The sequence below is a fragment of the Equus asinus genome, chromosome 9, assembly GCF_041296235.1.
Source record: "Equus asinus isolate D_3611 breed Donkey chromosome 9, EquAss-T2T_v2, whole genome shotgun sequence".
Classification (NCBI taxonomy): Eukaryota; Metazoa; Chordata; class Mammalia; order Perissodactyla; family Equidae; genus Equus; species Equus asinus.
Window position 1 is genome coordinate 90,571,725 of NC_091798.1, and position 20,899 is coordinate 90,592,623.

Genomic DNA, 20,899 nt, shown 5'->3' on the forward strand with positions numbered 1-20,899 from the left:
TGGCCTGGATTGATTTTAGCCCTCTGCTGATGCTTTCCCTCTTCTCCTGCACTCTCCTCATCCACACTTAGGGATGGCACAGAGGATTTTGCCCTCAACCAGTGAAGATATTCTGATCCTTTTTTTTGAAACCTATCCTGGAGCAGAAATGATTGGCAATAATGACAAACATATGTCTGTTATTTCACCTGAGGCATGATTCATCTCTTATTTTCCAGAAGTAATATTAAAAAACAAACTGGCACAATTTTTCAACCAAGATTTCTCACAAAAACTTTGCAATTGCAGTCACGTGAAATTTGTCTTTTGGAGAAAGATGCACACATTTTTTGTAATTTACTTGAAACATGAGTTAATACCATTTTATTTTTATTTTATTTTTTTGTGAGGAAGATTGACCCTGAGCTAACATCTGTTGCCAATCTTCCTCTTTTTACTTAAGGAAGATTGTCGCTGAGCTAACATCTGTGCCAGTCTTCCTCTATTTTGTGTATGGGATGCTGCCACAGCGTGACTTAATGAGCATACGTACGACTGTGCCTGGGATCCAAACCTGAGAACCCCAGGCCACCAAAGCGGAGTGCATGAACTTAACCACTATGCCACTGGGCTGGCCCTGATACTTGTTTTCTTAAAAATGAAAGGGAAGTTTTTTTCACTAAATATATATGTAAAATAATAGGCTTCAGTCTACAAAGAGAAATTTGACCAAGGGTCTCTCACAAGGCTAATTCGGCAAGAAACACCATATTTTTTTAAATGAATAATAAAAATACATTTAAAATAACTTCCAGTGGTACAAGAAAATGTTATTGTGTCTTGGAACATGTGCTCAGGTTTATAAATAGTGTTCTATTTGTACATTTGCTTTTTTGTTTTTCATTATAGATTCATAGGAAGTTGCAAAAAATGTTTAGGGAGGTCTCATATACTCTTCACCACTCCTCCTACAATGTTATGTTAGCTTCTTACAGAATTATATTACAATTCCAAGCCATGAAACTGACGTTGTTACACCAAGAGCTTACTTATGTTTCACTAGTTATGCATGTCCTCATTTGTGTGTGTATGTGTTTATGTGTATAATTCTACACGATTCTATCACATGTAGCATATGTAACTACCACCACAATCAAGGTGAACAATTCATCACAAGACTGCCTTGTGCTCTTTATAGCCCCTATTCTCTCTACACCCTAAACCCTAAATAATTAATATTCTTTCAAGAATGTTGTAAAACGTGGAATGGAATCATACAGTATGTAACCTTTTGAAATTGGCTTTTTCTACTCAACATAATTCCTTTGAGGCCCATCGAAGTCACTGAGTGTCAATAGTTGGTTCCTTGTTATTCCTGCATAGACTTCCACAGTAAGGAGGTCCCTCAGTCTCACCAAGGCAGGACGCTTGGGTTGTTTCTAGGTCTTGTTATGAAAAAAGCTCCATGAACATTCATGTACAATTTTTACATGAACATAAATTTTCATTTCTCTGGGATAAGTGCCCAAGCAATTGCTGGGTCATATTGTACATTTTTTGTTTTAAAAGAAACTGCCAAACTCTTTTCCAGAGTGGCTGTGCCATTTTACATGCCTACCGGTGATGTGTGAATGGTTTGATTTTTCCACATTTTCACCAACATTTGGTGTTACTTCTATTTTTTGTTTTGGCATTTAGCCATCACCTACATGATAGGTGTTTATGATATCTGATTGTGATTTTAATTTGGATTTCTGTAATGGTTAGTAATGTTGAACATCTTCTCATTTGCTTATTTGCCATCTGTATATCCTCTCCAGTGAAATGTTTATTCATGTCTTCTGCCCACTTTCTCACTGGATGCTTTGGTTATTTACTGCTGAGTTTTAAGAGTTCTTTATACATTCTAGATAAATGCTCTTTCTTTGTTGGATATGTGGTTTGCAGATATTTTCTCTGTAATTGTCTTTTTAACCTCTTAACAGGGTCTTTCACTGAGCAGTAGTTTTTGACTTTCAGAACGTCTAGTTTATAGCTAATGCTTCCTTTTGTGAATCTTACTTTTGGTCTCTAGACTGAGGCCTCTTTGCCTCATCGTGGGTCCTGAAGATTTTTTTTTTTTAATTCTAAAAGTTGTGTGAAGTTTTTTTGTTTTTGTTTTGCTGAGGAAGATTTGCCCTGAGCTAATATGTGTGCCAGTCTTCCTCTAATTTGTATGTGGGTCAGCGCCACAGCATGGCTGCTGATGAGTGGTGTGCGTCTGTGCCCACAGCTGAATCTGGGCTGCTGAAGCGGAGTGCACCAAACTTAACCATTAGGCCACAGGGCCGGCCCCAAAGTTGTGTAGTTTTATGCCTGACATTCAAGGCTTTGATCAGTTTTGAGTTAATTTTTATATAGGTTGTGACGTTTAGTTTGAGGTTCAGCTGTTTACCTGTGGGTGACCAGTTGCTCCAGCAGCATTTATTAAAAAGGCTATCCTTCCTCCATTGAATTGCTTTTGTACCTTTGTCAAAAAACAGTTGAATACACTTGTGTGGGTCTATTTTGGAGTTCTCTCTTCTGGTCCATTAATCTGTGTCCAGCCCTTTACCAATACCATACTGTCTTGATTACTGTAGCTATATATAGTAAGCATTAACATTGGGAAGAGTGAGTCCTTTCTCTTTCTTCTTTTTTTCCAGAAACTGTTTTAGCTATTCTAATTCCTCTGCTTTTACATAAAATTTTAAAAATAAGCTTGTGTATGTCTATAAAACACCTTGCTAAGATTTTGATGGGAATGGTGTTAAACCTATAGATCAATTTGGGACAGAATTGACATCTTTATTACGTTGAGTCTTCCAATCAACGAACATGGTAAGTCTCTCCAATTTATTTAGGTCTGACTTCTTTTGTCAGTATTTTGTAATTTTCAACATACAGATCCTTCACACATTTTGTTAGATTTATACCTAAGTATTTCATTTTCTTTGAAGCTATTGTAAATGGTATTGTTTTTAGTTTCAGCTTCCACATACAGTGTTTGTTGTTAGATATAGAATTGTAATTGATTTTTGTGTGTTGATCTTGTAACCTGTGACCTTGCTAAACTTGATTATTAGTTCTGGGAGGTTTTTTTTGCAAATTCCTTCTGATTTTGTATGTAGACAATAATGTCATTTGCACGTATGGACAGTTCTATTTCTTGCAATCTGGATGTCTTTTATTTCTTTTTCTTGCCTTATTGCTCTGGCTAGGACTTACAGTACTATGTTGAATAAGAGTGGTGAGAGTGGATATCCTTACTTTGTTCCCAATCTTAGGGAGATAACATTCAGTCTTTTACAGTTAAGAATAAGGTTAGCTATAGGTTTTTTTGTAGATGGTCTTTTTCAAGTGGAGGGAATTCTCCTCTGTTCCTAGTTTGCTGACTGCTTTTGTCATGACTGGGTGTTGGATTTTCTAAATGCTTTTTCTGTGTTACTTGATAAGATCATATGAGTTTTCTTTGGCCTGTTGATATTGTGGATTACATGGGTTAATTTTAAAATATTGAACCAGCCTTGCATACCTGCTTGATCACTTGACCATGATGTATAATTCTTTTCATACATTGCTGTATTCGATTTGCTAATATTTTGTTGAGGGTTTTTGCATCTAAGTTTACGGGAGATAATGGTCTGCAGTTTTCTTATTTTATACTGTCTTTGGTTTTGGTATCAATACTCTTCTCATAAAGTGAATTGGGAAATGTTCCCTCCTCTTTTCTTGGAGGATTTGTGTAAAATTGGTGTTAATGTTTCTTTAAATATTTGATAAAATTGTCCAGTGGGACCATCTGGGCTCGGAGAGTTCTTTTTCAGGAACTTCTTAGTTACAAGTTCAATTTCTTTAATGATTATAGAACTATTAAGGTTATCAGTTGAATTTTGGTGATTCGTAGTTTTCAAGGAATTAGTTCATTTCTTCTAAGTTGTTGAATTAACGAACATAATGAACAATATTATAAAATTGTTCATAGAGTTTCTTTTTCCTCCTTTTATTGGTTTCAAGATCTCTAGTGATATCCTCTATTTTGTTACTGATATTGGGGATTTGTGCCTTCTTAATTTATCTTTGTCAGTCTTAATTAGAGGCTTATCTTTTTTGCCAAAATAATCAGCTCTTTGTTTCACTGATTTTTCTCTATTGTTTTTCTGTTTTTAATTTCATTGATTTCTGATCTTATTTTTAATTTCATTCCTTCTACTTATTTTAGGCTTTTTTTGCTGTTCTTTTTCCTAGTTCTTGAAGTAATAACTTAGATTTTTAATTTGAGATCTTTCCTCTTTCCTAATGTTAACATTTAGTGCTATAAATTTCCCTCTTAACACTCTTAGCTGAAACCCATGAAATTTGATGAGTTGTATTTTCATTTATCTATATATTTCTGGTTTCTTTTGAGACTTTCTTGTTGACCTATGGGTTATTTGGAAGTATGTTGCTTAATTTCTGTTTGAAGATTTTCCTGCTCTCTTTCTGTCACTGATTTCTAATTTTATTCCAATATAGGCATATATATACTGTGTTTTTTAAATTTGTTGAGATTTTTGTCTGTTTTGTTTTTATTGTTGTTTGACCCAGGATATTGTGTATTGGTGTGAATGTTTCATGGGTGCTTGAAATGTATTTGTATTTTTCCTTTTTAGGTAGAGTGTAATATAAAAGCCAATTAGAGATTGTTGTGTGATGGTGTTGTTCAGTTCTTTTGTATTTTTGCTGATTTTTTTTGTCTAGTGCATCTGTCAGTTGCTAAGAGTGGGGTGTTGAAATCCTCACCTCTATTTGTGGATGTGTTTGTCCCTCCTTTTAGATTTATCAGTTCTTGTTTTTGTATTTAATGTTTGCATGATATGTCTTTTTCCATCCTTTCATTTTCAATCTATCTGTTTCATTACATTTGAAGTGAGTTTCTTGTAGACAATAAATAGTTGGGTCCCATCTGTAATTCTCTGTCTTTTTGCTGGTGAATTTAGACCATGTGTATTTAAAGTAATTATTGTTATGTTAGGTCTTTGACTCATGGAATTCTTCTTACATCCTTAACCATTCAGCAATAACCACAACACATAAGTCAAATGAATTTCTTTCTTTCTTTCTTCCTCTCCCTCTCCTGTCCTCTCCTTTCCCCTCCCTTTCTTCATTCCTTTTTTTTTTATTCATGGCGGGTGCCTGGGTCCTAAGGGTAGAATTTTCCAAAAGTGAGCATTCCAACAGGCCCATGAGGAACCTCCAAGGCTTCCTAAAACCTAGACTCAGGTCTCAAGTCTCAGAATGCCACTTCTACCACATTCCATTGGTCTCACGGGGCCAACCCAAATCCAGTATAGGAGGTGACTGCGCAAGGGCCAGGAATACCAGGAGGTGAAGATCATTGGGTGCCATCTTTGAGACTGGCTACCACTACCGCTAATTCATATGCTCAAGTTAAAATCAGAGTCACAGACTAATTCAGACCCTGTCAGCTAGCTCATCACTCTGAGATGCAACTTTGTCATTTGTAAATTGAGGTCATCTAGTGGACTAGATTTCCACTTAGGTCTCTACTGACTCGGTCATTCTCCATCTGTTTCTCAGTTAGTATCTTTATATCTTTTTTTTCCCCAGCTTGATTGAGGTGTATAGCTAACATTTAAAATTGTATATATTTAAGATGTGTAACTTGATGATTTGATATATGTGTATGTCGTGATTTTTTTTTTTTTTTTGGTCAAACGGATTTCTTGGCATGTTAACATGGTACCATTTTACCACCATGTAAAAGGAAAGATTTAACCATTGTTCCAGTAATCTCTGGACTTCTCTAGAGCTCAGTTTGGCAAACTAATGCAGTTACCATTGGTTCCAGAAGCAGCCAGTATCCAGTATTAGAGCGTCTGTAGATTATTATAGGTATAGCCAGCCCTGGGTGAATGATCTGGATGATTAAAGAAGCCTGAAACCTTAACCCAATTGAGCAATAGCAAAAGAACTTGATATTGGGCAAGTTATTGCACAGAACTCTTCTTTCTAAAAAAATGAAGATCTGCCAATTAGGGCCTTTTCTTTCTAATTTATATACTTTTGATTATAAAGGAAATTGATCAGATTTTAGTTCAGTAGTTTATTCATTGTTATAATCTGACCCTTTCTGAGCCTCTCCCAACTTCTATTTTACCTGAATAACTTTCCTCCAAAAAATCATCACTTGTTTTAAAAATAATAAGACATGAGTAGGACTGCATCCTCTTGTGTTCCCCTAGGGTTCCTTGTACCTCCCAATCTGTGCCAAGATCCTGACTTAACCTGAGTCTTGTCATAGTCAGCATTAGAATAAACTGACAGTTTATTCAGATATTTTAAACAGAGACACCTTTCATTTGAGTGACTCCCTCCCAAGGGGAACACTTCAAAAGATAATACTCATTTAGTTTAGTTCAAGTATTTTGAGAGGTGTCTTTCCTATATAATCACATCTTATATACTACCTTTTTAAATTATTCCTGACACTTGTAAGCCATTGTTACAAGGTAAAGTCTATGATTTATGGCCTGGATAGAGATATGGTTTATGGATTTCAAATCACAGTCATCACTGTACTGTATGCCTTTGGCTCCCCACGGCATGGTCTTCTTGCAGCAGTGTCAAATGTTTATGTTCATGTTGATGCTCCTATACTGGACTGGAGGCTGGAGACCTTTCCTTTTTCATCTTTGTATTCCCTGAACTTGGCATCCTGCAGATACGTGGTACGCTGATTGAGTGAATTGGGGCTGGTGTATAGGAGAAGCTGAGCTTGGCCCTACTTAAGTCAAAGTTCCATTTTGATAGACTAATTGGGGATTTTTGCTCTGTAATAGTGGATAGAATAATAATGAATAGAAATTATTTTGGACAGCACTGTGTAAAGTTCATTTCAGTGACAATACTAAAGCATTCAAAAAATTTTTTACAAGTATATGTTTTGGCCTACCATTTATTTAACCTAATTCTTTGTATTCATTTTACCTTGCTTAACTCCTGTAAGCTATTCTCAAGAGAAGTTCATAGGGGAGGAAACATGAATTGCTTACCCAACGAGATTTGCCTGTCACTGATATTTCACATGTATTCAAACTAACCAGATACACAAAAATAATTTAGTTACAGTGATTAAATATCTAGGCATAATATGATTAGCTGTGAGGTAAAGGTATGATACTGTGTTCAAAATTTTCAACCTGTGCCTTATTAATAAAAGAATTCAAGTTCAGCAGTAGATTTCATCTGAGAAAATAGATGCAGATAGAGAGCATCCTTGTATATTATAATTCTGATTTTTGTTTACATTGTGAGTTAGGACAAAACTGTTGGGGAAAGGAGGGACATACTGGGACTTACTGGTTTCTATTAAAATATAGCGTCGTTATCATTAAATTGTCTTTCCTTTTTATTTTGTATGAACTAGGTAATAAAGATCCTTAGTAAAACTTCAGATTTTGTGCCCATTTAACCAAAAGTATTTGGCCAAACATTATTTTTTGGAAATATATGTTTAAATGATCTCTGTGTCTCTTTCTGGAAATACAGCTTTCTAGCACCTTAGGAGAAAGACTTATTTGTGCTCCACATCTGACACGAACTTATTTGCCCTCTTATTGATTAGGTTTCCCAGTCGTTGATTTTATTTTTTTTCTTCTTTTATGATTTGATATGTTACAGTCCAGCTTGAATGATGGATTTTAAGTCCAGAAGTATCCTCCAGAATAAATATTCCTGTGTTTAATTCTGTAGTGTCTGTCTCCAGGAGAAATAGTCAGAAGTAGAAGTTCAGATTCAGAGGGGTGCCAGGTTGGTAATTTGGCTCAAACTGCATGGGGAGAATAATCTGTCTCCTAAAATGAAGCACAAGGGATAAGTAATAACTTTTTATGCATGATAAGCATCAAAAATATGAACCTGCTGGTCCTTGCTTTTCATTTTTCTTTACCTCTGTCTTTCAGTGAGAACCTCCTGCAGTGTGCACACGATGTGATCAATAACTCAATAACTTTCTTCATGCAGTAATTATCTCCTTGTGATATTATCTGAACACTGTTTTTCTTTATTACTCAAAAGATGCAGGAGATATTTATATAACCAGCTGATCCCATTTTGGATAAAGGTGCTTTGTGACAGCAGGAGAAATAGTTTATTTTAAATAGCCTTTTTAAATAAATGCTCTATGAAAAGCTTTTCCAGTTAATTTTCACTTAGCATGAGAAAGTGATTACCAAAAAGGTTTAGATCTAAAACTTGTACTTTGTATATTTTACAGTACCATAGTTATTCTTTCTAACTTCCAATAAAGACAATTTAAATTAAAATATTGAACCATTTACCATAACCATAATTTTTTTGTGATTCCTCTGAATCATTTTAGATACTTAGAGAGGTGTGAGCTGAGTTGTTCTGCCATCTCTGCATGTCTCACAGAGGTTCTTGTTGCAGGCAGAGATCCTGCAGGAGTCCCGGATGATGATCCCAGATTGCCAGCGCAGGCTGGAAGCTGCCTATGCCGATCTTCTGCAGTTAATAGTAAGTGAATACTTCCCTGTCCTACATTTCAAAATTTCTCAGTCTAATACATGGAAGACCAAAATTTTAAATATTTCATACTGAAAACTAGTTGGTGATGTATTTTGTTCACTTACTCTGTGTACCAGTATATTTTTAAATAATTAATGGAGTTTAAATTGTGTGTTAAGTTATGCCTCCAGTAAAAGTACTGTGTCTAGCATGTTTATTCTATTTATTTAAACTTAGTTAATTAAATGTATTTGAGTTCCCATGGTAGGTATTCACAGTACTAATATTGTCCAGTAATATCTTGAATTATTTGGTTCTCATACATAAAGATCTTTTTTGACACATTGAAGGTGAGTAGACTGTTTGAAATTTTAAAATATCCAAATTTTCAAATGAATTTGGGCCTGTATAAAAAGAATCTAGGATTCTTTCAGGTTCAAACCTAAATCAATTTAGAAGGAAAAAACCCCTGTAATATAGACAGTCCTCTCATGTTAACTTGGAGCTGGATAACACTGTTATCATACTTGCTATTGTAAATGCCTTGTGATACAGTGGCAGAATCATTTTTACAAAGGATTCTAAGAATAATTAAAAGTCATCTTATTTCTTTTTTAATAGAGATAAAAGCATAATACTATGTATAAGCAAGTTGTTATTGCTGTTTGATGATAATTTGAATTTTTTTTTGAATAATTTGATGAATTCTAACATTTCCTTTACTAATCTCATTTATGTTTCTATTCCTTAAGCTAATATTATTAACTACATAGCTATCTCCTGATTCGTGGTTGTTTCCTGCATAACAAAAATAATGTGAGACCTTTTCAGGATGTTTGTGTGTATTCTTTGAAAGAGAATGAGATTTGTTTTCCCACCAAAATAATATTAGGACTAAATCCTAATAGAAAAAAAGAAAAGAGAGAAATGTTCACATTTTACTTTAATTTTGACACAGAACTCTGTATTTATCTATAGGAACCTTTTAAAGGCAGGATAACTTTCCTAAACAGCCAAAATGAAGCTATGGTTTTGAAATAAAAGATAGATCAAAGCAGGAACTAATTACTCTATTAAAATGCTACCTGAGACAGAAGCATCATTTGTATTTCCTGACAATTTAAATGCTTTTTTCTTTCATGAATCTAATAGCTAAGAAAGTAATAGAAATGCTTGGGGGAAAAAAATGTCTTCGGATGGTATATTTGTGTGTGAAGATGTATTCAGCAATATCTCTACCCTCAAAGTATTTATATTTACGGAGAGAAAACAAAGACACATTTAGGTGTAATGTAGAAGTTTAAGAAATTCTTGCCTATAGTCTGAGTTAAGCAAATTCTCGGTCTTTTTGCCTTAAATTTTCATATTAAATGCACACACTTTATTCCTCTGCTCTGTAACTGTTTGTACATCTCCATCTTCTATTGACCTAACATGAATTCCTGACCTTAGCTTTATTTATTTATTGAAAATCAAACAAAATTTCCTATGTACAACTTAGATGATGCTATTTCACTTATCTGTTACCATTACAATATATTAATAAAAGTTTTCTGTTTAAAAGTATCAAGGAAAAACTCAATCTTTAAATATTAGAAAATGAAAGATGTTGGTATTTTGTTTCTTTTAGTAGGGTAAGTAATACTCATTAACAAGCAGACAGTTCACTTTTCTAATTAAAGATTGTACCTAACTCCGGGGTGACACCAGTAGTCTTCTGTGTCGTTATGAGTAGTTGAAGGGTTATTTTCGTCTGAATGTTATCATATTTGTAACACATTAGGAAACCATGATTTTTTACTTCCAGTTCATTATTAATAATAATCCTTTTTGTATGGTGATGTGTTGACAAAATGAAAATAAATTTTTTTAATATTTTGAGATTTTTATTTAATTATTTAATGCCAGTAGCTTTACATGACCATGTTTTTCACTAACTATATGAGAATATACAGTAATACAAAACCAAACCCGTTATTTCCTCCCTCACTTGTAAAGAAAGAACAGAACTGTGGAAAATCCATGGAATTTTACTATAGTTGGATGAGGCTTGGGATCCTTTTTCTTTAAATTTTTAAGCTGTTTACATTTGATAGTTTTTAATATTTAAGTAAATAAAGTACTGAAGTTTGAGAAGGATAAACCTAATTTTTATTATATTTCATTTCAGGAGAGTGAAAAAGACTTGGAAGAAGCTGAGGAATATAAGGAAGCACGTTTAGTACTGGATTCAGTGAAGTTAGAAGCCTGAAGTTTTTCTGTACAGGGTGTTTTTTGCATTAAATCTCGAGGTCCATTCCACAATTCATTGTTTTTGACCACTGCTGTGTGTTCAAGTAGTATGAGAATGTGATTCTTTTTATGCAGTTGCATTCGTTTTTCTTTTCCTAATTTAAGGTGTCAAATAAATGAGTTCATCTAATAAAATTGTTTCTTTCATACTTTACAAAATATTTTTAATTAACCTTTTGTCATTAACTCATAGACGTTTTTGACAGCGAATTAGAACCTGTCAGGCTCTATTTGAAGTCTAGATATTTTGCTTCATATGGATTGGTTAAAAATAGGATGCATTTTTTTTTAAGATAAAAATCCAAATTTTGAGCAGTTTATTCTAAATAGGGTAGAACTCCCTGATAAGAAAAGAACCTCTCTGTGGACAAGTCCTCGCATATTTATCCCTTTGCAGTGAAAGTCTGACATTTCCATTACTGTAAACTGATGGGGAACACTTAAGTCTTTTTCCAGAAAGACAGATTCATACAGAAAACACCAACCGTTTAGATCTTCAAATAAGATTCTCATAAACAATAAAGAATTGAATTGTATTTTAAAGGAATAATGGCTGTTGCTGGTGGTGTGCTGGGAAATGACAACTCATTTTTTTCTTCTATTTCTAGAAAATGTATATAAGCCTTTTATATCGCCAGCCTAACATGAGCAGTGGTCTAATGAACCCAAATAGTAATAATAGCATTTAATCTTTAAAACTTATAATTGAAAAAATAAGAAAACTCGAATTTGTGCTGCTATAAGATAGATACTTGTAGTGTAGTTAGTCTGATTTTGGTGGTTGCAAATAATCACTAGAAACAGTAACATTTACTGAATCTGTAAAAAAGATCAGAGAAGAGAAAAATAATACTACTCTTTTCTAATATTATTTTCAAAGGCTACTCTGTTGTTTTAAAGCACAGAATGTATCATTTATAAAATAAAATATTTATACATGTAGAAGATTACTTCATCAGAGAATAACATACATCAGAATCATTTCTGAATTGAAATGGCATCATCTTAAAACGTATTACCTGCCATTTTAAAAGTATTTAAGCTGGGAGTGGGGAAGAGTGAGGAAATGAAAACCAGAGTTACACTGTAAAATTTTATGCTAAAGTTCAATATTAGAGATTGATTACCAGGAGAATTGAAACTACATTATTTTGTGGTTGATATTAAGCACCAGAACAGGTTGGCTTCATTTTTGAGGGGGTAAGGGGGGTATATTTAGTTTTCCAAATAGGATATCGTGTAAAGAAAGTATTTTACTGCTTTTTTTGAATGTATATCTCATTTAAACTTTCGGCCAAATACGTAATTATCATATATACTCATAGCAAATGGTTTCCTGACCAATTAAAGCTTGAAGAGAACATAACATCAAAAAAAAAAAAAAACAAGGATGTATTGAAGGGGAACTTTTGCAGCCAGGATCCAAATCTTGGTTGCTGAAAAAATTTTCATGCCAAAGAGCCTAGGAAAGGAGAAATCAACAATAAGGTAGATGAATAGAGAATTCCTATCTCAACTGTAGATTTCTTGCTGGATCTCTCTCCAGGTATTGATGAGAAGAAGCCAGCTGCTTAACATTCTCTGAAGGCTTATTCCTGGGAATTTTTGACACCTTCGACTAGTTTTCATGGCCATCAAGAGGCACATTAGGAACAGGTTATTTTTTTTTTGCTGAGAAAGACGTGCCCTGAGCTAACATCTATGCCAGTCTTCCTCTATTTTTTAGTATGTGGGATGCCAGCACAGCATGGCCACTAACAGAGCAGTGTAGGTCCACACCTGGGGATCAAACCTGGGCGTCCAAAGCACAGTGCACTGAACTTAACTGCTAGGCCACTGGGGCTGGCCCCCATTAGGAACAGCTGTAAACAATTCAACATTAACTTGTTGTTAAGCTTTCATTTAGAATCTTACATCTGTGTAACAGGTAGGAATTCCTGAAAGTAATGTGGCCTTTTTCTGCCTGCCAACACCTGACCCCAATCAACATATAGCAGTTGCTCAGTAAACATGTAGAATGAGTGAAAAGCACGAACATCTCTAATCTCTGGAGTGAGAGAGAGAATGCTGTGAGGATTCCGTCACATCACACATTAATATGGGGCTTTTCAAACTGTTGTGACCACAAACGCAATGAGAAACACATTTTCCTTTGTGACCCAGTACACACATATGGGGTCTATAGAGACGTGAAACAGTAAGTATGCTTAATATGGACAATTCCTCAGATGTTTCCTGTTCTTCACTTTTTGGGTAGTGATCATGACCACCTGCTATTGGATTGTGAACAACATTACCCTAATACAATAATATAAAATGATTCTACTTAGAAAAATTCTCTTTCTTCCTCTCTTTCTGTGTGTGTGTGTATATGTATCAGCTTCTTAGGTCCCTGAGCAGTTGTCTCAGGGTATGGGGCATCATGGGCACAGGTGATCATTTACATTTGTTAGACCTTGCACAGACTAATCACTGGCTCCCATAGAGTAGAGGCCAAACAAAGACGAGCGACAGCATCAAGTGGTAAACCTAACTTTTATATATTCTGTACAGCAAAGAGCACATCATTTCTAAATAAGAATGTGCATAGGATGAAGAAATAGAGACATCATGTGTGGAATGAGTAAAGTGAGCAAATCCAGGCTGGTTTTAGGGCCGTTGAGAGCATTCCCAAGTTGTAGCATTTTCACTTGGACATTCTTGGCTAATGGGGATTCAGTCCTGGTAAGTCAGAGTCCTCACCCAGAGTCGAGCACAGGAGCTCTCTGGCCGGGCTTTGGGGACATTTACATTTTGCATGAAGTTGTCCCTCATTTACCCTATTTTGTACCATGTGGGTAAGTCATGTAAACAGTTCCTTGGGAAGGAATGGAACTTGTGGGGAGGGAAAAAAAGCACACTGCTAAAATAAACACACGTTTATTTTGTGAGTAATGAAAGCTGGTGAAAACATTGTAATGTTCATTTAACATTTCTCTATTTTCTGGTGAAGACCATTCAGAGCCTAATACTTAAAAATTATCTTATGCCTCTACCTGCCCACTGATCCCTTCCAAATTGAGCAGCCAAACCTGGTTAATCTAAATTACTTTGCAAACTTCATTACATGACTTGGCTTTTTAAAAATTCTATCAAATTTAATAAGGACATATCCTACAGCTGGTTATCATTTAAATCTTATTATTTGGTCGTTTAGACAAAAAGGACAGATGAATCCTTTCTTTGATGGTAAGTTAAGGCCTTTAAATCTCAGAGTACACCTGACACGGGTGTGAGCAAGAGCTGTGAAGCATTGGCATTAAAGGGTTATCAGATCATTTAGTGCTTGAGACCCTTTTGAGTGCTTTAGCTGAAAAGAAATTGAATGGTTTAGAAATGGTGCACTATGAAACAAGTTATAAGTATTAGTGTACTTGAGATTTTCAAGAGTGCTTCATAAAAATCTACACTGCACTCCACTCATTGCCCTTAGGAGAGGTGTGTGTTCATGTGTTAGACTGTCGCACAGAAAGTGTAATTAATTATGTTCCAGTAGATCTGCACCTTATATTTGTTTTGTGCTTTCTGTTGACTGCTGGATAGTTGAGAAGGTGCTTTCAAAGTCTTGGGAGAACTGTATGTCACAAGACGTTAATATGTTTAATGCACAAAGAGGCCTTTCAAACTAATAAGAGAAAAATTCCCAGTATTAAAAAATAGACAAAGGATAGAAACACATGGTTCACAAAAGAAATGCAAATGGATAGTTTTTTTTAATGTTTCATTTTAGTAGTAATCAAATTCAAATTTAAAGAACAATGAAGCAAAATTTTTAAAGATGAATATTTGTTGGCTTCATGTGAAGTACTAGCCAATGAGGTAGATAAAAGGATGAAATGAGAAGTAAATATTGGAAAAGAGGTATCATCTTCATTATATGCAGTTGATAAGATATGTACCAGTAGAAAACGAGAGTCATCTGTAAAATAATTAGAAGCAATGAGGAAATTAAAGTAGGTAACTGAAAAATATATAGAATTGTTAGGGGTTGAATTGTGCCCCCCAAAAAGCTATGTTGAACTCCTAACCCCCAGTACCTTATTTGGAAATAGGGTCCTTGCAGACATCTTTAGTTGAGATGAGGTCATACCAGAGTAGGGTGGGCCCTTAATCTAATAATGTGACTGACGTCCAGATAAGACAACTAGAGACACAGGGAGAAGGCCATGTGACAGCGGGCAGAGATTGAGTCAAGCAGCTGCAAGCTAAGGAATGTCCAGGGGACACCAGAAGCTGCGAGAAAGGTGGGCAGATTCTGCCTTAGATCCCTTGAGAGAGCCCGGCTCTGCTGACACCTGACCTCAGATTTCCAGCCTCCAGAACTGAGAGACAATACATTTATCTTGTCTTAGGCCACCCAGTTTGTGGCACATTATTACAGCAGTCCTAAAAAACTAATACATAGAACGCAAAAGCTTTTCTATATGCCAGCAAAAACCAAATATATTGGCAGAATAAATGCCTACTGAGAGTCTGAGGAGACAACATTTTAAAAGATGGTTGATGCTACATGCAGAAAGTTAACATTGTCAATATGGTTTCTCTCCATGTCAATCTGTAAATTCAATGAAAGAAAATACAATGGGGTTTGAGGAGAGGAGGGGAATTTTAGGAAATGATTCTAAAATCCAATTAAAAAAATTTATACAGGCAAGAATAGTTGGGAGGGGCTATGAAAAAGAAGTGATGGAGGAAACTAGCTCTGCTCACTATTAAAACGTCGTCAAATTACAGTAATTAAACGTGTGGTAAAAGAATAGAAGATCACAGAGAACAGAGGCCAGAAGCAGGCCCGAATACGTATATGGGAATTTAGTCCATGAAAAAGGGAAGGGTATTTCAGACCCCTGGGGGAGAGATGGATCATTCAATAAATCATATTGGGATAACTCGCTAACCATTGGGGGGAAGAATAAAGCTGGATCTCTATTTGACCTCTCACCCCAAAATAAATGTCAGTTGAGTCAAAAATCTCACTATAAAAAGGGGGCAAAAACTAGAAGAAAACATTGGTGAAACTAATAGGTTAACAATTTTAAATTGATATTATGCAGTGAAACATAGGGAAATAGGAAATCTAACACACTGTTGGTGAGAATATTTTAAAGATGGCAACTCTCCACGAATTAGTATTTAATGTATGCCACAATTATCCGAATTATAGAGGTGGAAAAAAATAAATGGTAAGACTATCCAAGGAAATCTTGAAAATGGAGGATTGGTAAGGGGGAGGGGAGATGAATGTAGGAGGGCTGTGGGATGCTGAAACCCAAAAGTGCTGCACTTGAAGCGGGGAAACCAGTGTGAGGTTAAACTGCCAGGCAGCGGGATGGACTCGAGAACCCAAACCAGCCCGAAGTGTGTATCAGTACACAAGCACCTGACAGAGGCAGCACCCCAAGTTAGTGGTAAAAGGGTGGATAACAAATCAATGGAATTAGGAAAGTCTGTTACCTCCTGAGAAATAAAAATAGATTTGTATCTCATCCCACACCACAAAATGAGGTTTAAATAGATTAAAGAATTAAATTTATGCAACAAGTATTTCTTGAGCCTCTGCTCTCAGCCAAGCACTCTTCTGGAGCTGGAATGCGATGGTCGGCAAGACAGACAAAGGTATGTGCTCTCAAGGAGCTTACAGCTCACGGAGATTGACAATAAATAAAGAAGAAAATAGCAGTATAATATGCTCTGTGCATAGAATTAATATAAAGTGATGTGACAGAGAACGACTAGGTGATCAGGGAAGGGCTTCCTGAAGTGGTGACATTTAAGCTGAGCTCTGAATCTGAAACTCGACCCAGAGAAGTGCATTCCAAGTGGAAAGAACAGCTAGTGTGAAGCCCAAGACAAGACGGTGCCAGGTGAATTCTGAGAAAAGAATGAGTCAGGCAGAAGCCAAGTGAGTGATGGGGAAAGTACTGGAAGAATTTGTAGGGCTTTGTCAGCCAAGGAGAGAAATCAAGATTTTATTCTAATTCGAGTCCACAAAGATTTTAAGCCAGGGAGTGACATGATTTAATCAGCATTGTTTAAAGACCTGGTTGTTCTGTGGAGACTGAGTCATAGGAACCAAAAGTGAAACCAAGATAGGCTGCTAGAATAGTAGAGAGTTAAATGTAAAAACCAAAAGCAGGAAAAGCCAAAAATATTTTAGTTAATATTTAATCTCTGAGTGGAAAGTGAGTGTCTAAGCATACAAGGAAGATTAATAGACTTTGCTAAACAAAACATTATTAATGTCTGTTTTTCAAAATAAAACTGAATTACATGACAAACATCAAACTGGGATAGGAGGTCAATGATTTTAGTCGAAGTTTATGTTTTTAATATATAAAAAAAGATGGGGAGACTTCCAGTTTCCAGTTCTGCACGTAAGGAGCTTGGAAGTCGCCACTTCATCCTCACAACAAGTAAAAAGCTGAACAGACTGAAAAATCAACAACTCCAGGCTCTGTAAGAGACGGGAGGTAACAGGGTACTCTGTGGCCCTGAGCCTGGAGAGACAGGCGAATTCAAGTTGTCATGGCTTACCAAAGCAGAGACACAGAAGAAAATGCCCTGGGAACCACTGTCAGCTTAGGAAAAGTGGAACTGTGATTGACAAATTGCTGGAGGCTCAGTGTGGACAACTCTGAGAGTTGAAAACTCCAGGGGGACTCAGTCATGAGGGGGCCCCCACAATTTTGTGAGTTTTAACCCCAGGAGCTCAAACAGGTTCTCACAGTAAATATTGGAGAAACATTCTCTGTGCTCCTGGCAGGAGGAAGAGAAAGGAACCACTTGAAATACTCCAAAACACTCTGTTCTTAACAAGGTTGGCCCTCAAGAGAAACTAGTTAGCCAGAGCCTAAGTTGCTGGAGTATTATCAGAGCCTAACTGACCTGGAAGAGAAAAACCCAACTCATCAGCTCCAGCCTCCTATCCCACCTAAGGGGCGAGAAAAAACCCTGAGAAACATTTGAGCTCCCGGTCCAGAGGCGCAGGCTCACTAGGAGACTGAGACCTAATCCCAGGACTACAGAATGCTTCCCCTCCCCCATCCCACCACATTACTGAAAGCTATGTACAGCAGTTCCTTTTACCAGGTACGTCCTGTCCAGCTAGCAAGAAAAATTACATGGCATACCAAAGGGCAAAAAACACAATTTGAAGAGGCAGAGCAAGCATCAGAACCACACATGGCAGAAATGTTGGAATGATCAGACCTGAAATTTAGAACAACCATGATTAATATGCTAAGGGTTCTAACAGATAAAGGAGACAGCACGCAAGAACAGGCTGGCAATGGAAGCGGAGAGATGGAAATCCTAAGGAAAAACCAGAAAGAAATGCTAGAAATCAAAACTCTGTGACAGAAATGAAGAATGCCTTTGAGGTTTATTAGTAGACTGGGTGTGGTTGAGGAAAGAATCTCTGAGCTTGACAATATCTCAACAGAAACCTCCAAAACTGAAAAGCAAAGAGAACAAATATTGAATACAGTTATGCGCTGCTTAACAATGGAGATACGTTCTGAGAGATGCATTGTTAGGTGATTTCGTTGTTGTGCAAACATCATAGAGTGTACTTACACAATCCTAGATGGCACAGCCTACTGCACACCTAGGCTATGTGGTGCTAATCTTATGGGACCACCATCATATATGTGATACATTGTTGACTGAAACATCATTATGTAGTGCACGACCGTGAAACAGAACAGAATATCCAAGGACTGTGGGACAACTACGAAAGGTGTAACGTGCATAATGGAACTACCAGAAGGAGAAGAAAGAGAGAAAGAACAGAAGAAATATTAGAAACAATGACTAAGAATTTCCCCAAATTAATGTCAGACACCAAACACAGATCCAGGAAGCTGAGAGACTACCAAGCAAAATAAATGCCAAAAACCTACACCCAAGCGTATCATTTTCAAACTACAGAAAATGAAAGATAAATAAAAAATCCTGAAAGAAGCCAGAGGAAAAGAGCATCTTACCTCTTTGAGGAACAAAGATAAGAATTCCAACTGACTTCTCCGCAGAAGCCATGCAAGAAAGAAGAGAATGGAGTGAAATATTTAAAGTGTTGAGAGAGACAAAAAAACACCAAAGAAGAATTCTGTATGCTATGAAATTATCCTTCAAAAGTGAGGTAAAAGTAAAGACTTTCTCAGACAAACAAGAATTGAGAGAATTTATTGCCAGTAGACCTGCCTTGCAAGAAATGTTAAAAGAAGTTCTTTAGAGAGAAGGAAGATAATAAAGGTTACAACCTCAGATCTACGTAAAGAAAGGAAGAGCATCAAAGAAGGAATAAATGAAAGTAAAATTAAAACTTTTATTTTTTAAATTTAAATCACTATTAATGCATATTTGGTGTCCCTTCCTGCAGGAGAATTGTACACCCCCATCTTCTTGAAGTCAGGTGTGGCCATATGAGTTACTTTGGCCAATGAAATATGGGCAGAGATAACAGGAGTCACCTCCGGACAGAAGCTTTAAGAACTAGCACGAAGTTCACCATGATCTCTCATCCCCCTGGGTGATGACTGGCGATGTCCCACAAGGAGCCCGCTCCATCAGCATGGGCCCCTAGAGCTACATGCTACAGCACACAGCAGAGTGATGGACACACAACATGAGTGAGAAATAAACTCTTGTTGTTCAAAGCTCCTGAGATTTTGGAGTTGTTTGTTACTGAAGCACAACCTAGCTTATCTTGACTGATACGTCCTACTTCATCCAGCTCTAAAGAACAAGGTTGGCTTGTCCTTAAGCTTTATTTATTACAAACATTTTCTCTTGGACTGTGCATGTTGTCACCAAAGATGTCAACTGCCACAAATATGCACTATTTGGCACCCCATCACGCCCAGAAGAGACGGACAAGTCTGTGTCCTTGTAGCACTAGGAAAATTCCTGAGGTTCACCACGATGAGACCTTTGGACCCCATGTCCACACTTAGACCTACTCCCGTGGCTGGAGTGATGCCACATACTGGTTAGCCTGGGCTGAGGTTACTGCTGGTTCCTGAGCCAGTCACTGTGGATAAAAGGGTGAGATACACTGAGAGCTAAGCCTTCAAAGAGCACCCCTGAATCCAGCTGAGCAAGGACCAAATAAATCTTATGGTTAGGAAAGCCAGAGCTGGGTTCCCCAAAGTAAACAGGAGCTGCTGGCAGAAGAGGCAAGTGAAAGCTAGGTTAACAACTAGCAAATATCCCACAAACAAAGAGCCTGTCTTCCAAGGTGCTGGTCCGGACAGAGCACGCATGACTTGTGAACCATTAAGGGCCAGCCTGCTGGTTCCAACGACAGTCATGAGTCAAACCGAGTTTTCAGTTGCCAGCAATAATACCCAATTATGGCTGAAAAAATATAGGGGGAAAAAGAGTTTTTAAAAAAGATATTGGGGAGTGACATCAGCAAAATGGCAGAGTAAGGAACTCCAAAAGTCACTCCTCCATAATAACAATGAAAAAACTGGTAAACACTGTCAGAATTTACTTTTTTTGAAAGTCTGGAAATTATCCAAAACTTTGCAGCAGCCAAGAAAAAACTGGCTGCGTCTGTCTGAGAACAGTGACCTTTGCGGCATTTTGATTCCCCTCGGTCCCATCCTCTGCTCCCCAGCTCATTAGTAGCTGGAAAATAACAGCCCACATTCCTGGTACTGGTACCAGCGCCAGAGGGAACAGACCGACTCCATTCACACAGAATTTTAATGATTTCTTTTGAACTATCTGGCGGCTCCTTGAAGACCAGCTCAAAAGGGCTGCCTTCATCTCTTCCCCCTCAGAACCCTCCAGCGGCTGAAGCAGCATTTGTGCTGGCCCGGGGCATGAGGGAACTTTGGGGGTGATGTGTAAACTCACCATCTTGATCGTGGTCATGCATTCACAGGTTTATAGACATGGCAACATTATAGAATTTTACACTTAAATATGTGCTGTTTACTGTATGGCGATTGTACTTCATAAAGCTGTTTTTAAAAAAAGAGAATTTGGGAAGCTCACCAAGTCACTGGGAGGCCTGGAGACCAGGCTCAGGGTT

At 36.8% G+C, this 20,899-nt stretch overlaps 1 protein-coding gene across 1 annotated transcript in view; it reads left to right on the forward strand.

The window, feature by feature from the left end:
• The window catches only part of TBCA (tubulin folding cofactor A), a 72,942-nt gene extending 61,989 nt beyond the window's left edge, over positions 1–10,953 (forward strand). The window contains exons 3-4 of the mRNA XM_044777973.2: positions 8,449–8,535; positions 10,697–10,953. Coding sequence (XP_044633908.1) covers positions 8,449–8,535; positions 10,697–10,777 — 168 coding nt within the window. The 3' untranslated portion in view covers positions 10,778–10,953. The remainder of the gene's footprint in view (positions 1–8,448; positions 8,536–10,696) is intronic.
• The last annotated feature ends 9,946 nt before the right edge of the window (positions 10,954–20,899 follow it).